The sequence below is a fragment of the Coturnix japonica genome, chromosome 3 (genome assembly GCF_001577835.2).
Source record: "Coturnix japonica isolate 7356 chromosome 3, Coturnix japonica 2.1, whole genome shotgun sequence".
Lineage (NCBI taxonomy): Eukaryota > Metazoa > Chordata > Aves > Galliformes > Phasianidae > Coturnix > Coturnix japonica.
In genome coordinates, this window is record NC_029518.1 from 14,605,576 (window position 1) to 14,626,108 (window position 20,533).

General features: G+C 41.5%; 1 protein-coding gene across 4 annotated transcripts in view; it reads right to left on the bottom strand.

The window, feature by feature from the left end:
* GPCPD1 (glycerophosphocholine phosphodiesterase 1) overlaps positions 1 to 20,023 on the bottom strand; it is a 35,123-nt gene extending 15,100 nt beyond the window's left edge. The window contains exons 1-8 of one of the 4 annotated variants that reach the window (XM_015856990.2): positions 19,844 to 20,021; positions 13,542 to 13,627; positions 11,895 to 11,979; positions 11,008 to 11,092; positions 4,859 to 4,934; positions 2,796 to 2,837; positions 1,518 to 1,641; positions 793 to 1,039 (exon numbers count right to left, since the gene is read on the bottom strand). In XM_015856990.2, the coding sequence (XP_015712476.1) occupies positions 793 to 1,039; positions 1,518 to 1,641; positions 2,796 to 2,837; positions 4,859 to 4,934; positions 11,008 to 11,092; positions 11,895 to 11,979; positions 13,542 to 13,590 (708 nt within the window). In that variant the 5' untranslated portion in view covers positions 13,591 to 13,627; positions 19,844 to 20,021. Of the gene's footprint in view, positions 1 to 792; positions 1,040 to 1,517; positions 1,642 to 2,795; positions 2,838 to 4,858; positions 4,935 to 11,007; positions 11,093 to 11,894; positions 11,980 to 13,541; positions 13,628 to 19,536; positions 19,648 to 19,843 lie in introns of those variants that run through there. The other 3 variants (XM_015856991.2, XM_015856992.2, XM_015856993.1) reach the window with 3 other exon arrangements.
* Positions 20,024 to 20,533: the final 510 nt, after the last annotated feature.

Genomic DNA, 20,533 nt, shown 5'->3' on the forward strand with positions numbered 1-20,533 from the left:
ATTTAGAGCAAAGAAAGTCAGTTTTTTTTTAACACATACTACACATACATACATAACATATATAAGTATTATACACATATTTCATGTATGTATATATAGTACTATATATATTTTTAAGAAGAGCTTTGTATTCATTTGCAGGGAAGGAGGAGGTATGTAAGTAGCACGCAGAACAAGTGCTTGATCAAGTGAGGTTCAGGGACTACATCACCACTTTACCATTTTAAGTGATAGAGGGGCATTTTTAGTCCATACACTTTTTTAATGCATAAGCAGTACGAGAAGTCAGAATTTAATCCAATTTACAAAGAGAACTTTGCATATTAAAATATTTCAGGCAATATATTTCAGATAATTTGCAGACGTCATAGTGAGACTCTACATAAGCACAGCTCTAATTTGCAGTAGTTGGTCCAAAGAAATCTGTCAAGATGAAATAGTTGTAATTTAACCAGTCTGTGTATGCACTGTTAAGATTCAACAGATAAACAGAAACTATCTCTGGTAAAGGACAAGAAACAAGCTAACCTAACTATATGCAGTACAACACAAACTAATTTGTACTAACTAAGCAGAACACACAAAATTTGCAGTGCAATACTGAGATGACTTAAACCTCTCTGTAGAATGGTGCAGTAGTGAATTGTATCATAACTTATTTACACAAATAACATCCAAAAGATCAAATACGTCACTCAGCAGCTCAATGCTAACAGTGAAATCTTGATGCTAATTGACTCCACTAACCACAACTTAAGACCAGAGTTGCTTCTAAGTGCTGAAGTGACATACCTCAAAAAAATCAAAGATTAATTCCAAGTTATCAGGCTCCATGGTTTGTATGGTGTATTCTAGCCATCGATCTGACTGCAAAGCATAGCCACAGTCTGGCTGAGTGTGTCGGCATTTATATTCATTGTTGCTTATTAAGGAGAACTCCACATTATTTGCCATCTTCTGAGGAACAGTAGGAGATGTTTTTTCTTGGCCTTCTTCATCATCATCATCTTTCTCCAGGCCTTCCAGTGTCAACTTCACTCTATTCAATCAGAAACAGAAAACAAAATGTTATAGGAAGAAACACTGGAGAATTAAAAAGAAGCTTGAGCAGAAGCTACAGGAGAACACAAGAATTATTCTTGACACCACCAATAACATCCAATTTCATGGTGTACAAAACCAAATACATCAGTGATGGAAGCACATTTAAGCAACCTCTTCTGAGTCATCTTAAAGCAGACAAGATACAGGGTTATCACTTAGCTGTTAACTCACTACTAAAACTGAGCTTGCCTCAAAACAATTACAACCAGAAATCCTTTAAACAGATTGGACATTCTGAATATCCTCATAGAATAAGACATGAAAGTGTATTTAAACATATTCTACAGCCTTGAAGAATAACACTGCCAAAGCAGGTCACAGACAAAAACTCTAATAGGGCAGATCCAACTCCTTAATAGAAAAAATATGGAAAACGTGAGGTAAAATGCTAAACAAGATGAGCAGGCTCTTACCTAAACCTTGATGTTTTGAATTTCTTCTTTGATATCATCACAGGGGACTTCTCAGAATAATGCAGACGTAATCGTATTTCTGTTTGACAGGTCAGCCACCCAGAATCCACAGTTTCAATGCCATCTGTTCAGGATTGAACAATAACCATTAGAAAGGCACCTTAAAAGCTTCTGTAATTTCTAAAGGAGAACCTAGGTAGTTAAATATAAATGCAGTTTCTCTGGCACCATCTTCCAGCCAATCCTCCTCTATCAGCTTTACTCAATAGTATTCCCAAAGCAATTGCTGTGCACATCCTTTTACCTATCTTTTCCAAGCTACCTAGAACAGGCAACAGATAGGTAGATGTTCACTGTTTTTTAATGGAAACAAATAGGAACACTGATCCACGACAGCCTCACATGTAAACTGTCCGAAGGAAAGCACTGAGGGCTTCAGTATTAAGTGTGTTTAGCACATCAACAGCTACGCCTCCTCCAGAGGTATACAACATAGTCCCATGTCCTGGGACTTCTCAGTACATGAATCACCACTGACAAAAACTGCGAGTTCAAAAGCAATTCAAAACTTCTTGTTTCAATTGAGACAGAAACACCATCGCAAGCAAGGCCAGTAAAGCAGCATAAGCCTGGAGGACAGAATATAGCAACAGATACAATGGGGAAAAAGCACAGAGAAGAATCCTCAGCCTCACCATCAGAAGGAAAGTCTACAAAGGAGGATGGCCAGGAAGCACAAGCTGCCAGACCAAGTGTCAAAGTAGATGCCACAGTTTTGAATAGTTCCTAACAAAACATTACCTCCCATAGGGATGTGAAAGAAAACAGAAGAGCTTTGAGACAAAATGCATAGGACATAACAGAGTTAACATGGATGCCAAGGGACAGAGCATTAAATGAGAAGTGGGTTTTAACTGCAAAAGAAACACACATGCACACACAGGAGCATGACATCTGAACTTGAGAAGTTTTGGCAGTGATGTGCATAACTGAAAAGGCAGATTGTGTATATTTAGTGTGATTCTCCTACTCAACAAGAGTTCTTTCTACAGCTAGTTTTAGAGAAGGCTAGTAGCAGCAGCAGCAGCCTATCCCATAGTTCTAAAATACACGAAGAGCCTAGAGTTCACTAATTTCATCCAATGCCAGTAAGCTGACAGTCCCTCAGCTCTTTAATAAAACAGAAAATTTGGGTCTAAGCTAAGTATTTCATAATGTTTTTCATGCTTAACCTAGTCAAAGTTAAACACACAGCGAAGATCAGTATATTTCACTTACTATGAATTCCAAAGTATCCATCGTCAATGGTCATTTCATTTTCTAGAATTGAAACGAGGGGAAAAACAGAACCAAAGATACTAATCAGTATCAGCAGCAGCAGCAATCGTTGCCAAGTTTAATTCTACTTTTCCACTTTGTTTCTAAAGAGCCTAACTAATAAAAAGTACAAAAAACGGAAACAAAAATAAGCATGTTTATTGCAACCTTTATTTTTTTCCAACTTCATGCATTTCACAGGTTCTGCAAGAAAAACCCATCAAGCCAAAAAATGCCCTAAGATCTGTGCTTTAACTGAACTAACCTGAACTGAGAAAAATGAAGGAAGCTGCTTAATTTCAGTTTGCTGTGGTAGCCTGCTGACATCATCTACCTCCCACTAGAACCTATGGTGATGTTCTTGTCCAAGCCCCTACAATTTCTTGCAATCATACAAGAAAGCTGTTCTCCTGCATGCCTACAGTCAAAGCTTATTAATAAGTTAGCCACAATCAAAGTGCTTATTCTGCTCATGTGACAGAAACCTATTCTAGGATGAAATAATCAAAATACTCGTTTCACAGTTACTTTTAATCCTTCCTCTCTCTGCAGCTTTAATAGCTGAAATCATCAGGCACTGGGTGAACTCACCAGCATTAAGAGAACTGCAGTAGCATACACAAGCCATGGGTTTCTCACAAGACTTAATAAAATCTTGTTGCTACAGCCATTAACCCTGACTTTTTCAAGGAGGAATCATATTGCTGTCCTACATTTTTAATAATGATCAACCAATAATTTGGGATCATAATAACATCCTGGTTTTGCTGCATTTTCTTAAAGTCTGCCTAGGCAGAAAGCCCCTATTTTGATGGAGACGTGGGAGATCTGGCTGCTGTGATTAAATCTTATTTTAGCTTCATGTTCTGTTAAAGAAAGCACCAAGCATCCTAAGCATAGAAATCTGCAGGACATGTTTTTGACATTAATTCATTTACTAAAAAGATAAAAAGCACTGAGTATTAGTTGGAAAAAAAAATACCCTAATTGTATGGATTGGTGTTATCTGAACTTAGAGATGGAGCACAAACCCTGAGAGGGGGCACTGCTACCCTAATTAATTATTGAAAAACACAGAAACAACTTGTTACAGGAATACAAACACTTAGCTGCATTAATTCAATAGAAATTATACAAAAAACAACAACAGTGATCATGCATTATTAATTATTAAGTTTCTTTAATACCATCTTCTTTATAAAAGATGTATTCTTTCAATGAATCAGAAGATACACAACAGACAAATGCTCTGTGTGGAGAAGTGCGGAGAAAAATAACATTTCTCATATTCCAGAAGGAACAGTGCACAGAACATGCCATTCTAAGCAGCATTAAAGATCTAAATTACAAGCTACATTCAAAGGTTATCACTTAAACACCACCAAAACACCCAAATTCTCCCACCTTAGAAAAGCATTAGGAGCTTGTATGCAGATCCACATGCCACTTTTGCTACCAGCAAAATAAATTTTTTTGCTAAATCACCATATAAATTAGCCAGATCGATTCATTACATTAATTTTACTTCATTAAAGAAGCCTCTTTTATTTTTTTTAATTACAATTTTTACTAGTGATACAGCATTTAAACAAAACCAGCAGTGAATTCATGCCCTCCCCCTCCCCACATTCTCTGGGAGGGACAAAAATATTTTAAGAAAATGGATCCTTAGTCTCAAAGAATTAAGCTTAGAAGAAAGGGATATTGCAATATAAGTTAAAAAAAAAAAAAGAAAAAAAAAAAGAAAAAAAAAGCAGCCCACATCTTAGGGATGGCAGCAAAGAATTTCACACCCACTTCATTTTTAAGTCACTTATTTATAAATATATACAGATAGATAGATGGGGTTTGGTTGGTTTTTTTTTTGAGAGTAAGGTCCATGTTTGCAAAGAAAAGCTTATACCTCCAAAACATTAATAAATTTAACTATCTTATATCTATAATTATCAATCCCTCTAAACCGATGTGCAGCATATTAGCAATCTTATGCATATGCCTCAAACAGATGCAGTTTATGCCCATACCTAAAGGGGTAATTGATCGTGGTTGTAGATGAGTCTCCCACGTGTGAACTATGACTTCGCAGGGACCATCGATAGTCTGTAATTTAAAAGTTAAATGTCTACAATAATTTCTTTCGTTATATCTGATTTTCTACCCATGAACCTCTTTGGGATGGTTGTGAACTTAAATTACAGGCTTAAAAGGACAAGGAGAGTGAAAGAGAAAGAGAGAGAATGAAATAAAGGAAAAAGAGGTCAGCTCTGCTCTTACCCCTTACAACTGCTGCTATCTGACAAGTCAGGTCACACTACATACAACAAAACTTGTCAAAAGTCCAACAGAGCGGTGACATTAGACACAACTACTACATCTTTACTACTTACAAGTACTATCCTGGACTACTGCGGTCTCCTTTGGATACAAACAACAAAAAATCCCAACCAAAACAGCATCTGTGAGTGAACTCATCAGGTGAGTTTTCTACAACTACAATTCATAAACAGAATCCATGTAAGCTCTATCTCCGCAGTTTGAAACAGCAAATCCACTCTGCAATTAGAAGCTACTGGGTCAGTTCTCCCCCCAGACTTACTCAACTCGTTCCAAGTCTACATACAACAGTTATTCAAGCTGAGGTACAGAATAACAATCTACCATCCAGTTAAAGCCTAAGTAACTGGAATTTGGCTGCCTTGGGAGGAAGAATACACTGATACTGTGCTATTGACCAGCAACGAAGCCCCCTGCAGGCCTATGTTTGAAGCAGAATAAATTAGGTTATTTCACAAGAAAAAAAAATCCTCTTTTATTGACAAACAGTCTAGATTTGGTAAAATTCTAAATGCTTTCTAGGTTCAAACCTCAATGTAGCCAATGAATACTGACAGGAAGAACATCCAATTCCAGCTCAGTCACCATGGGAAGCTTGTTTGCTCGCCCTAACATTGCAGGGTTGTTACTATCAGTGACAGCTGCAGTTTGTCCTTTTAGTGGTCTGGGCAACTCTTATTTCCAGAAAGACTCGCTACTGCTCACCTTCCTCATCCCACCTTCAATGCCAACCTGTCCCAGTACTGCAGGTTCTTGCTTAAACAGATTTCAGCTCAAGAGGCACATCCAGACAAGCTTCCAACTCCACAAAGCATTCCAATACCCAGCTCTGCTATCTTACAGCCCACTGACTTCTTAAGCAGCTGATGGGATTTCTTGACCTACATCAAATGCTTTTAACCTATGCTTTTAACCTAACTAAATTTTCTAGCGAATTCGGAAGTGTGTAATAACCAAATCAAAATAAAATGCAAATGTTTAAAGTTTTGCTTTAAGGGCATGATACATGTAAATATAAATAAGATGACACTGCTGTGCTCAGTTTATTCCTGTTACAGAGCAGTTTTAGTTCCCCTTTTCTTGGCTGTTGCCAGAATACGTGCTCTTATGGACTTGTAGAAAAGGAAGTTATGACAGGTTTCCTTCCCCACTTCTCACAGATTCATCTTTGTATGTCACAATCTCCATTTTCAAAGCCAAAACCTCTGTTTGCCAGCATGTCCTAACTCCTAATGTTTCCTAACACTGTGTGCTGCTCTCCAGCAGCAGCTCCCATGGAAAGCTGCAGAGCCTGCAGTTTGCAATGCAGGGGAACACAAACCTGCCCTAACACGCATTAGGCTGTTCCCTACACAAGGCAGGCAAAGGCTACTACTTGTAGAAGCAATGCACACACTGCACTAAAATACAACACCAGCTTATTTCTGAAAGGGTAAAATACACTACCACAATTCCACATTGAACTTTTAGGCACTAAAATTATGAAAGAACTTGAATAATATTATTTCTAGAACAAGCACAACACACTGGATACACAGCACTGAATTTCAACCCCTGAAAGGGATACAATGGGATGGTTACACACTTAATCCCACAACACTTTCCACACTAAGTGAAGCCTGGCAAGCAGGTAGTGAATGGGCACAGACATGACTGCACCCTCACAATCCCTGCTCAGACTTGGTGCTTAGGTGCAGTTTATTGAAATGCCTCTAAGATGTTTTAATTAAATCCAGTGGAAGTCACCGTTAAAGTGAGGTTGGAGTACTGACGCAATTCCAATTATATACAGTGACATCTGAACAACAGTTTGGTTAGGATCAGCTTAGAGCAGAAGTTAATGATGTGTCATCAGTATCCACAGTATGAATACAGTAATGAAGAAGTGAGGTTGTCCAAGCAGTAGCTTCAATGACACGTCCCCAAGTGGGACATGTCATCCCTGTGGGCAGTACACTGATGTTACGCAGAGCAGCACTGCATGGCAGGGACTATCTACTAACACATATACAAATTAAAATGGCAAATCTATTTGCCTTTTGGTTTTTAAAAGTTATTTTTATTTAGTGAGAATTTAGGAGGCAAGTTCCAGGATTCCTGATCCAAGACTACACAGCAGTAGACATGAAGATAAACAAGGTGATCTTAAACAAAATAAATCCCCACAGGAGAACACAAGAACATTTAACAAGATGCACTAAACTTCTTATAACTGTTTCTCAAGGATGTCAGTCTACTCCAAGAAAATGAAATTACAAATCAGTCTTATTCTCCCAATGCTGTATCTCCAGATTTCTGTACTACGTAAGACACGACAATTAGGCACAAAACCAACCAACCAAAGCTTTACAGGCAGTGTCACTAACTTCATGAGGCAACTGCGTTTTCACATCACCTGCCACATCTTAGGCCACCTACAGATCCTATAGCTATAATACTTGCCATAATATTTAACACACAACTTTCCACCTCAGCTCAGTCCTAGCAGCAGTGCTCCTTTGTTACCCTATGTCAACCATGGGTTAATCATCTGGCAAGAGGTGTTTGGCTATTGAGCAAATGCCTGAGCCTGGACCTACCTTTCACCCTGTTTGCTGTACTCCAAGCACTACACGAACTCAACTTATTACGTTTTAGAAAAGCTAGCAGGTCTCATCTGAAATATCTTTCGTCAAGCAAAACTCAGCTGTGAAACACATTCACCAACTCAATCTGAAAAGTTCCCCTACACAGGCATATAGCTATTGCAGTTTCCTTCAAGGAAATAACCCTAAACTTGCAGTATTACTTACTGTTGGAAAAGCACATAGAGAACTGCTAAACAGAATACTGTGTTCACTTAACTAAGGTTTTCAAGCATGCACCGTGCAAACAATATCTATCAAAAAGTCATCCTAAAATGCATAACATTCCCTAGACTTGAATTTGAAACAAGGCATGCAGGTGGATCCCCAGTCAGTCAGAAAGCATACATAAAATAAGATAGGAAGATTGTTATAGTAAGGTAACTGGCACTGGGCTATGTTTTGAGACAAAAATCTGAGCAAAACAATTTAAATTACTGTCTTATTTTATCCAATGCATTTATTTACTTAAAATTAGAATTACTCATTATCATTAAAATGGTTCTAACAGTAAAAGCTCTTCTATTTAGGATTCAAGACTTGTACCAGTTCTACAGCAAAATGTTCTTTGTGTATACATTCATATGTGGACTCCTAAAATAGTCTATACATTTCTGTTTTAAATATCTGTTTACATAACCATTATCATGTTAACATCAAAATGCTTCAATGCAAAGCAACGAAACTTCCCACAACATTGTACTACCCTTCAAGCAGAAACAGCTGACAGAACATACCTAAATAATGACTTTTTTAAATGGAGATGAGAAAAATACTTTTCCCATCTTTTTCCAATTCCAAAACACAAATCATCATGTGCATTTTCACATCTAGTCTGAGATCATTCCTGTGTAAACACGCATCACTTCCACTTTGCCAACACACACCTGTATTAGTGTGATTCTTCACGTCAAGCATTTTCAAAGATGCAGCTCTTAGAGAATCAAAGGGAACATTAATCTGAACTGGATCTGCCCTTCAGAATCATTCACTCACTTAGTATAAATTCACATTCAGACTTTAACATGTAATTAAAACTAGACATATATTTAAGTTATCCAGCTACAGACTGTGACAAACAATTGCACTCACAAAACGTTAACAGGGTCTGAAGGACCACATATAGCAAGCTTGAGAAATTAATCACATTCTATGTATAATAAAACACATTCACTGAAATAAACATTCAGAATAATTTCATTTAGAAGCATCTTATCAGGGTTGTTAATGATGAAGTAATCCTGACTTATGAGCACTGTGTTTCATATTACATTCCCATTAGAATCAAAGGACCCTGATTTTTATAGCTCTACAAAAAAACCCCTATGTATATCTATATCTATAGATATAGAAAGAACACAGTGAGGGGCAGAAGTACCAGCTACAGAAGACTATTTCTTTTAAAATGAAGTCCTGTGGTACTGCAGAATTAATGGGTACAGGATAGAGACTGCTAAGTGGATAACCATCTACCCAAGCAATTCATGTACTTTACTTTTGTGGGGTGTTTTGGCTTCCTTTTTATATACAGTAGCTCTTTATGCTGTTATTCCATAAAATTCATACTTACCTTGGCAGACTCTGCATCACACGGTACAAAAAGCGTGCACGATACAGAGCACCTACTTAAAGAAACACACTCACCAATACATATTGTAAACTTTTTCAAATGTTAAAGCAAACTTTGTCTATGAGCACATTTTCTGCCAATTTGTGCTGACTAAATGTACTTTTTTCAGGTGGTTTTGTTTACATTTTAAACTTAAGGGCATTTACAAGAAACAGAAGAGTCCCATCATAGCTGGTAAATCATGAAAGACAAATCTACTTTCAGTCTCAAATACAACACAAAAACAACTATTACTGACCTCCCCTTCTTTTCCCACATAGTGGCAATAAAAACATGACTTTCAGACTATACCACTATATGTGCTGCAATGAAAAGCAGAGCAGTCTCATGCCTCATTTCAAATCAGTACCCATTTCAAATCATGGAGTCCATCCATGATACCTCCGTCAGATACTTTTTCAATGGAAGTTACTGAGCCTAGCTGACCTCCTGCACTCTTGACAGCAATTTAAAATATAAAAAACAAAACACCAAACCAGATAATCATACAACTCCTTTGGACATTGAGAGCTTAGCAGTCATAAACCTGATTTCAAACAAAAACTGAAGTTCAAGGTAAACACCTACAAGACATTCACAGAGTAAGCAAGCATGGAAAGATGTATATACATTTATTACAGTTATCATTTATAATAAAGGAAACAGCTGAAGAGTAGCTGCTTATTTTTCCAAGTTAGTCTGACATTTTTTCTGGACACCTTTCAGTCTCATCACTAATCTGAAGATGAAAGAGCTCCATCCAACTGCCTTATCTACAGACCAGCACACTACCCCAAACATTCTACTCACACAGCTTGGACGTCCATACCCTTAATAACAAACCTCTTTGGACACCTCTTTGGTCAAGCCATGCAAATCACAGAACCGAAAGAAGGTTTGGGTTGGAAGGGACCTTAAAGATCATCTGGTTCCACCTCTCCTGCCATGAGCTGGGACACTTTTCACTAGAGAACATGCTGCTTAAAGCTCCATCCAGCCTAGCCTTGAACACTGGACAAATACCTATACAAACTTAGTTCTCTAAGTGTTTTCTAACGCTGGGATGCCCCATCTATCTACTCCGAGAGATTAATGTGTTAATTGCACAGCACAGAAGCAAGTTAATCCACCTTACATTGCACCAAAAAAATCTGCATTTAAGTTTTAATGCTATAGTAAGGTAAAACCTGCTCACACTTTCTCCTGCTACTGCTTGTTTTCATGCTAGAGAACCTTGTCTTAAGAAATCTCTATTTCAAGTGTGAAAGTTGTTATAGCCCTACCCCACATTCAATGAAAACTCCTCTGTACTGCTCCAGCTATTAAAACAGTCTCAGGCATTTCATTATCCTTGGTATTTTCAAAAAGCACTAACAGCAGGTAAAGACAAAAGATGTTTTCTCTAAAATAAAAGTTAACCAAAAGCAGTTAGGCATTTCCTGAAGTGAGTTGCTTGCATTTCCACAAGTATTTTGATGTTTCTTATGTTTCAATTTAACAGTTCTTTCTATAAGCTGAGATTTAACTCAGAAAATCCTTTTTACTACAAATGAAGACATTTTTCACAGAAAATGAGTCAAATTAAAACAGAAAAGGTTGCACATACCTTAGGTTCTAAGAAGTACCCTTTAAAATATCGATACTTAACAGGAACTCCTCTAGGAAGCTCTATAGTACCTTTCCATAATTCACTGTGAAAATAACAAGTTCAAAAACTTATTCTCTTCAGTTCTCTGATGTTTGATCCAACATTCTAAACATTATTTTACCTTAACAGCTCTACTGCCATCTTAAAAAAAAAAAAAAGGTTTAGTAATAGAGATTGAAAAGATTTATTTGGAATACAGCTTTCCTTACAGAGTACGCTTGGAGTTTTTCAGGTGTGTTTTTTATTTGTTTTAAGTTAGTACAATAATCTATCCCAGAAACAGCACAATAGTAACACTCACGCAAATACGCTGGTATTTCTTGCAACTCTGATGACAAAACTGAGTTTGCACTGTGGTATTCAAAACAGTCGGTGAGGCTTAATGCTCTTTAAAAGTTACTTCGTACTCGGATTCATTATTACTTCTTTATTTCAGACATTTTAAGGAATTACTGAAGTCCTCCGAAGTGCTTCACTGCCTTCATATAAGCTCATATTCACATGGACACAATTCACACAGAAGTTTTAGCATTAAAACTAGGATCTTTTTCCCACCCACCTACAGCACAATAAGTGCTTGTACAGGTAAGGAAGAAAGTAAACACCTCCCACAATTTGGTGTTTGCGCCATTACAAGACTGAGTTATCCTTAGCAACCTCTTATTAGAAGTGTCTACAACTGTGCTTCTGAAATGTGTCACACTGGTAGAAGCATCATCTGTAACTAGACAAGCATACCAAAGTTAAACATTCTCTTAAACACACTCTTATGTAGCCTGATCGTTGACAAACTCAGAGCCAGAATCAATGTGTTGCTCTAGATTTCAAAATTAAAAGCAGCCTACCAGTCATTAGTCTGGAGGACCACTGCAGCTTGTGGATTCCAGCTTCCCAAAGCACTGCAGCTCCCACATATTGCAAAAACCTCCCCTGAAAATGAACAGATCAAATTAAAAACATGGTTATCATAACTCTGGCCTACATGGAACTACTACAAACAGTCTACATGGCTGAATACGTGCATTTTAATGCATACAGCAGGCTCACTCATCCAAGCTTCTTTTTGGTTCCAAGAAGTCTTTATCCCCTCCTGCTCAAAATTACAACAGTGTCTTTACTTCTACCATAACGATATCACTGAGAGGTACTACAAACAACCCCAAACTCCTAAGAAGGTTGACATCCAAATTTTCCCACATTAACACCGTTCAAATAAGTCTCTGGAAATGCAAAGGGCAAATTCTCACTGGAAAAAGTCTTTTGTAAAAATGAAATGGTCACATGCACACACACACACACGTGTGAATATGTATATAACCACAAAGCTTCTTGCATGCTTGCTCCATGTATACAAATGTAGGCAAGACTGGATTGTGCATTTACAGTGTATGTTATTGCACACATGAAGTTTTTCACCTTTTTCACGGCATAATACAATGTCTTTTTTTAACAACAAAGCAAAAAATGACAAGAAGTCCTACATATTTAACAAATACTGCTAATAAAACATGGAAAGTTTTAATTCCCCTATCCGAGTCAAGCATAGGCTCTGGGTTAACACAGCTCTGATTCTCCTTCTCTAAGGAACACAGCTGAAACTGGAGGAACCCCGTAGGAAATCTAAAGCTGCTAAGGAAATACTTCTATAGTGTAAGGAACTGATGACATTTCTAAGCTCAGATTGGTTCTCAGTAAGAACAGCAGCAGAGGTTAGAGACATTTGCAAGGTTAATAATAAATAATAAAAAAAAACAAACATTCTTTTAAAAGCCAGGAAATTTTGCTGCAAACAGAAAGCAAAGTTATTATCGGTAGTTATTCTATGAGTTAAACAGGGACTCAAACCTAACAGAACTTGCTGTTACCAAATGCTACTGAGACATGGATCTTATCGATTTATTTTTAAGGTGCTTTTCTATAAACAAAACTATCTGTTGTAACATTAGGCAGAAACATAACACCAGCCAAAATCTCACACTTCAGGATGCGAGGCAACCACTGCAGGAGAGAACTTAAATCTAAATTAGGAACAAGTAGCTCTGCAGTTATCACAGCTGAAGGACTGTCAGAGGCTTCTTCTGAATTAAGGCTGGTGGAATACCAAATTCAGCTGCAGTGTCTGTCTGCCCTTAGCACCCAGTAGAGGTCACGGCTCACTACACAGAGCTTTCAACAGGGACAAAGAGCAGGAAAAAAATAGAATGAAGACGTCAATGCATGCCTAACTATCAGAGCCTGGAATGTAAATACTCCCAGTTGAGTAAGAAGCTACTAGAGACAGAATAATAATTCTAAAGTACTGTAACTATTTGAATGAGCAACAAAATTAGTACCACACTATGCAATTGTTTGTATTTCTATGTGAAATTTATTTGAGGTATTTTACAATAAGTGATACTAGAACTGACAGCCTTTGAATGGTCTTTTAATCAGTTTTTTTTCTAGTTCCACAATAGCAAAAGGAAAGCTTATGGTAGGTATGACTACAGTACCTGGTACCGATGGTCCTCTCACTTCAAAAGTCACTTGAGATGAGGTCATGCTTGCAGAATTTTTGCCTTAGGAAAGTTGAAATCTCCTACAGTAAAAGAGAGAAAAAAATACCACATTTCAGAAACAACATACTGCATCTTTTGCTTGTTCTATGGAAGAGGAAACACACACAGAAGGACAATTGAAACCAACAGCATATACAAATATCAATATCATGCAACACATAGGAGTCTTGGGATTCAGTTTTTATATGTGTATGTAAGTTACAACTAACTATGCTCCTAAATACACCACCTCATTCTGCATTTAAGCTCCTCAAGTAACATGGCTGTAAAAAAAAAAATACAATGCAAAGTACTGATTCTAGAATTAAGTACACTTCAGAAGTTGTATGAGGAACAGATGTCATCCATGAATTTGGTCATGCCTGCATCACTAGGTTATATATGTCCAACCTTTAGGTTTACCTGGGCTGCACTGAATGAAAAGAAATGGTCTTGGGCCACACTTAAGATACATATCTTATAATTCATATAAATAACAAAAGTTTTTTAGTTCTTAATATATATTTTTTTAATAAAAAGAGGGTAACAACAGCATAAAATTAGTGGGATATCTGGTCTTATTTTTGTGACCCAATGCAACAAGCCCGGTTCAACGGAAAGGGTTATAATTCTGAGTGAGTTCTTGGGTGTTTGTCAGATTTCCAATGAAATTTTGCTTTTCCTTGTACTTCATCTTTGAAAACAGCTGCTCTCAAATGCACATACCAAAAACTTGATTTTTTCAGCAATCCATTCTCACATTCCTTCAACAAAACAGAAAGCACAGCTGTGTGGTTTTGGCTGTTCAGGCCTGGGTTCAGCTCACGTGACACACACTACATGCAATCACAGAATGACCCGGGGTTGGAAGGGACCTCAAGGATCATGTAGTTCCAACCCCCCTGCCTGGCAGGGCCACCAAACATACACCTTTACTAGATCAGGTTGCCCAGGGCCCCGTCCAACCTGGGCTTGAACACCTCCAAGGACGGGGCATCCACAACCTCCCTGGGCAGCCTGTTCCAGGGCCTAACCACTCTCCTAGTGAAGAACTTCCCCTGACATCCAACCTAAATCTTCCCTCTTTTAACTTAAAACCATTTCCCCCCATTGCCTACCAGAACTCAGTCAGCACTGCCCTGCACCGTCCCCACAGGTGGGTTTCAGCCCAGGCAGCACCAACAGCACCCAGCTGTATGGCTGCTGTGAGTGATGGGTGCACACCCACACTGGGCCACTTGGTGGGGCAGAACCTCCACCATAACTGTGCAGGGCAATACGAGCTGTGCTGAGCAGTGAGTTGGACGGGCTGCATTAGGTGGTCTGTATATTACCAGCAACACACTCCAGTACTTACTTTTGGCAGCTATTTATAGACAGGAGAAGGTTAAAATGCAGCGTTTCAGTGCCAAAAATCAAACTGTGGTTTCAAAACTGGTGCTGTATGAGACAAAAGGTTTGCTTTGAAGCAGAACATACAAGCCATTAGTGTGTTTATAAGGACACTGGCTGGCTCAGGGCCTTGGCAGGGTTTGCACGCTGTCCTTGCTCAGACACCCTTTAATTGCAAAGAGCCAAGGGGGAAATGAAGCAGGCAAAAGTCATTTGGCCAAAGCTACAAAACAGGCAGCTGTCAGCTAAGGCCTGAACCCAGTTCCCTAAGGTAAGAACAGGATCTCAGCATGTAACAAACTTATTTCCACAGCTCACGCAACGTGACTCAAAATTCAGCCTGGCAAAGACAAAACCCAAAAGCAGCACGTCTGTCCCGCTCCAAATTAACCACCCACCCACCCTTATGGAAAATCTGTTATCAAATCTATAAATCATTTTACTTGGTGTTGTAAGAGTTCTGTATACCTGTACCTGTGGGCTTTAAAAAAAAAAAGACTAATAAAACTGTATTGCTTTTCTACACAACAGTAACCAACTGTAAGCAATTTTAATAAACTCCATTTATGAAGTATGCACAATTCTGCTTAAAGGGCCTTTTATCTGCAGGGCCTTCCCAGCCTGCCAAGAAAACTCCAGTTCACATCACCACACTGAAGCTGAGTTCATGCCTACAGCACTACCCTCCAGCACAGCACTGAATGGCAGCACAGTAAAGAAGAAATAACGTAAGTTCACCCCACACCTGTATTTCAGTAGAAATTTGCTTTTTTGGTCATAAATCCAAACTGCTGTATATCAACTCACACCTACAAACTGTTCTGTAACATGATGCAAAGAACACTTTAATTTCATAAAGCACATGGGTTTAACTGTCCAGTTATGGCTGCTCCTGGGAAAACTGAGTTCTGCACCTGGGAAGATTGAATTCTGTTCCTAGAGGGAAGTGGCAAGAAACCCCAGATAAAATAGTCAAGATTCCATGACCAGTAGGTGAGCTGACAGCACATGTTTGAAACCCTGTGTGCTTTCAAGCCTTCAATATCGCCTCCCTAAAGGTGAGGAGGAACAGCAAACAAGTTCTTTCTCCCACCACGTCACAGCTCTATTCCCTCTCATCACCCTCCCTTTGCCCTTACCTTCCACAGCTTCTGGAGGCTTCCCAAGGAGATGGTGACTGCACACAGCAGCACTCTGAGTCCTAAGCCCAACCGATCCGCCTTCCAAAGGCTGACTCAAAGAACCCTGCCCATCACGCAGCCCCACAGCACAACAGGCTGCCTGCAGGTCTTCCAGGCCAGGGGCAAGATCAACAGCCTGGTGGCTGTTTGCAGCCTCGGTTCCCTTGCTAAGAGACCAAGATCTCCTCTTGGAACCAAGAATCCTGCAGTTTCAGAGAACTGCTTATGTTCCCTCATGCACCCACAAGAAAAGCACCAAAGGCCTCAAGCACAGCAACGTGCATGTTGAAAAGAAAAACTGGACTCTTTGTTCTAACAAAGCCTGCAAACATTTCCATGTTCCTCATGGACACGACGAGTGGCAGGAGGTAATGGACAACCTGAAATACGGCCTGTAAGCTCTCCTCATTCTAGAAGGATCGCTTTGGGAAGGGACAGAAAAAGAGCCACTTGGAAGAAGAGAAACATTTAGTGCTTCTCTCCTACTACGCAATCAACTATTAACGGATCACAAAACACAGCTTTTCTCTACAAAGGAGGTAGCAAAGCTTCGGGATGTCATCACAGATGGAGAAGCCCGAGATAATTTTCAGTTGTAGTCAAAACATACCAGAACACGGAGTTCAATCATTCCAAAGTCTGAAGTTTATTTGAGCCTTGTGGGTTCGGGTTCTGCACATCAAGCCCTTCACGCCTTGAGCAGCAGTAGAGGTATCTCTCTGCCACACACCCCCCACCACTTACTTCCTTAAGCTTTGCAGTGAATTCAGAGCTGCACACCTTATTCAAGCATTTCAAAAGGTATTGGCTGCTTTCCACCGCACATCTTGTACTCGGTATTTCAGCCTTATATAAACGTACACCAAGTAATCCGGGACAATCCTGAAACATAATATCCTAGCTTACAGATACTGAACAAATTTTAGACTCATTGAAATTCATAGCATTCATAAAGCGAAATGATTTGCAATAACAACTCCAATGCGATTGAGAGGCTCTGACTTCAGCACCCGCAGGACAACAAGACAGGCCTGAAAGATGACACGATTTTCCTCCTCCTGCACTCCCTCCCACCCTCACAGAGGCCTCCAAACTCCTAAGTCTCCAAATTATGGTTCTTTTCCCACCCATGTATCAGGCAGGAACCATTTTAGGCAACTGCATAAACAAAGAATGAATAAAACATGCACTTTATCAACCATGAGATGTCTGTAAGCGCTGCAGAATGGTTGGGTACAGTGAGCAGTAGAAGAAAAAATCCATATTGAAATCTTGAGTCAAAGCAATCCCAGACATGAGTACAGACACAGGTAGAACTCACTGCAGGGGAAGGACTTAAGGGTCCCAGTGGACAAAAGCCAGGTATGAGCCAGCAGTGTGTGCTTGCAGCCCACAAGGCCAGCAGTATCCTGGGCTGTATCAACAGAGGGGTGGCAGCAGGGAGAGGGGAAGGATTGTTCCCCTCTGCTCTGCCTTCATGAGGCCCCATCTGCAGTACTGCATCCAGGCCTGGGGCCCTCAGCTCAGGAAACATGTGGAGCTGTTGGAGTGAGTCCAGAGGAGGCCACAAAGGTGACCAGAGGGCTGGAGCACCTGACTTACTAATACAGGCTGAGGGAGATGGGCTCGTTCAGCCTGGAGTGACCTCACTGCAGCATTACAGTACGTGAGGGGGGCTGACGTTATGCAGGGGTTGACAGTGAGAGGACAAGGAGGAATGGCTTCAAATTGAAAAGAAGGGGAAATCTGGGGTAGATATTAGGAAGAAATTCCTTACTCAGAGGGCAGCGAGGCCCTGACACTGCCCAGAGGAGCTGTGCTGCCCCATCCCTGGAGCTGCTCCAGGCCAGGTCAGATGAGGCGCTGGGCAGCCTGAGCTGGAGGGGACAGCCCTGCCCATGGCTGGGGGTTGGGACTGCACTGTGGGCTTTAAGGTCCCTCCCAGCACAAACCATTTTATGATTCTAACAGGGAAACAGAAGAAATAGACCAACAGAAGAAATAGACCAACCAGGTACCATGATAATCCCATAACATACTTCAATATCTCAAGTCATCCGGTCCTTAAGGTAAGAATATTTTTAACCAGCATATGACTGAATTTAGTTATCTGTAGAACAGCAGTCAATCTGTGTACAAAGAGGCTCCTTCAAACAGTTCAGCATCCACTCCCTCACCAAACCAACCAATGCAGGCCAATGCAAAAAGTACAGATAAACTCAGTTATTTCAAAATACTGCTGCTGCTTTGCACACATAGAGCAGAAGAGGCCGTGCTTTGTACACCTCTTGTTTTAAGCACACATTCTCCACCTTAAAAGCACACGCTGGTGGGATTTATCAATGCCAAGCAGAGCAACAGCTCAGGTCAAGGGAAAGGTGCCCCAATGGCAGCCAAGCTGCCTGACAGCTGAGCCAGAGCAGGGTCATCGCAGGGCACTGCAGCCCGGATTTGCATGGCATCTATTCGCACACAATTAAAACTTAACACAGAGAACAGACTTTGCTGCTTGCTTTTGTTATCAGCATAGTATAGAATAAATTCCAAGTACCCAACCATCACCACTTAATTGTATTACATACCTCACTAGCACCGGCATTTCAGAAGGTGAGAGGGCATGCTTGTCAACAAGGCAACTCAATGAGGATTTGATATTACAGCCCCAACTCCCTCGTGTCCTCCCGCACAGGCAGCAGGTTCTGCCAGCCCCACAACGTGCTACGTAGGACGGGCACAAAGTCAGCAGCTCCTGCTGCATTGCAGTGTGAGCAGCAAACAAACTTGCCTGTGTGATGCAGAAGCACTGCTCTGTCCCAAAGGCAGGAATTTCATCAGTAAGGCATTGGGAGAGGCAAAGCCTGAGTGCTGTCACTGAAAGAGCACCAAGTCACCCTATATTCACAGTGAAAAAACGTCCTCCGGATTCTCATTTCTGTATTTATTCCTTACAAACAAGCCAGCCCAGCAATCAAACTCAAGATCACCAGGTGACAAAGAATATCTGCTTTAAGTAACGAGAACGTAAGGCTCTGCAGTCCACCCATCCGTGTGGTGGCTGAGGCAGAAGAGTCCACCACACAGCGCTTGTTTAGACCGAGTTCCTTAATAAACCCCGTGAGGAACGGCTGGGATGGACAGTTCGATAACACACCGCCTGCTCCGCTTCTCCCTCACGGCCAACAAGGCGCTGCCGGGGCGGCAACGAGCCGGCACACGCAGTCAGCACACGCACAGCCCCCCTTAGCCCCCGCTCGGACACAAAGGCTCCTCCAGCTCCATAAGCCCGGCTCCTCCGGCCGTTGCTCTCTCTGACCCCCCTCCCTGTGTAGCAGCTCCCTCTCCCCGCTCCCTCAGCCCCAACCGCCCCGCTCCCTCACCTCACACCGCCAACCGGTTCCAGCCGCCCCCGGCCGCAGCGGGCACAGGAGCGCGGCGCCAGGCGGGGCACACCACGTGACGCACAACCGGCTCGGCCCCGCCCCCTTGTTAAAGGCAGCCAATGAGGAGCCGCCGGGAAGGGCAGGAGAGGCCGCGGCCTTTCCTCGACAGCCCCGGGGGTGTCGGGCCTCACCGGGTGTCTGCGCACCGAGGAGCCGGCAGCCGTCGCTCCCCAACCTGCAGCCACCGACAGCGGCCGTACGGCCAGCTCTGTCCCCGCCCCCGGCCCAGCTGACCCCGACCGACCTGACCCCGGCTCGGCTCCCGGCTCTCCGCCCTCTCTTTGCGTTGGCCGCCCGCACTCCCTGCCCCTCCTCCTGCCGCCGCCGCTGCCCGGTGCGGCCTGACAGCGCGGGGCGCGGGGGAGGGGGCGGGGCGCGGCGCGGCCGGTATCCGCTCACTGCACTGCGCCGCCACCGAACCACGGGCACCAACCACCCCTGTGACGTCACCGCAACCACCCTGCCGCAGCCAATGAGAAGCTGCGTGGGAGCCGGGGGCGGGGCCAATAGGGCGTGCATACAGCGCTAAGGGACACGCACTTAGTTCCAACACCGGAGGCCGTGGGTTCGAATCACCCTGTGGCGCAAGTGGTCGAAGTGCCGCTCTGATACACAGGGCTCGAATCCCGGGGGTTGGACTCGATGATCTCTAAGGTCCTTCCAACCAGCACCAGACTATGTGAGATCCCTATCTCGCCTTGCTCTGAAGCTTCCCACTGTAATATAACCTTCAATAACATCATTCCTGTCAATAATTGCACTTATTATTATAGTATTTCTCGGCCTTACTGAACCAAACAAAACCAGGTAATTATCAATGATGATGAAGCTTGTCTTCAGTATAAAACAGAGCAAAGAGGAAAGGGGTGGAATAGGAAACGTTGTTATGTCCAGGCTAGACGTGAAAAAAGTCAACATTAGGAGGGTGAGGAAG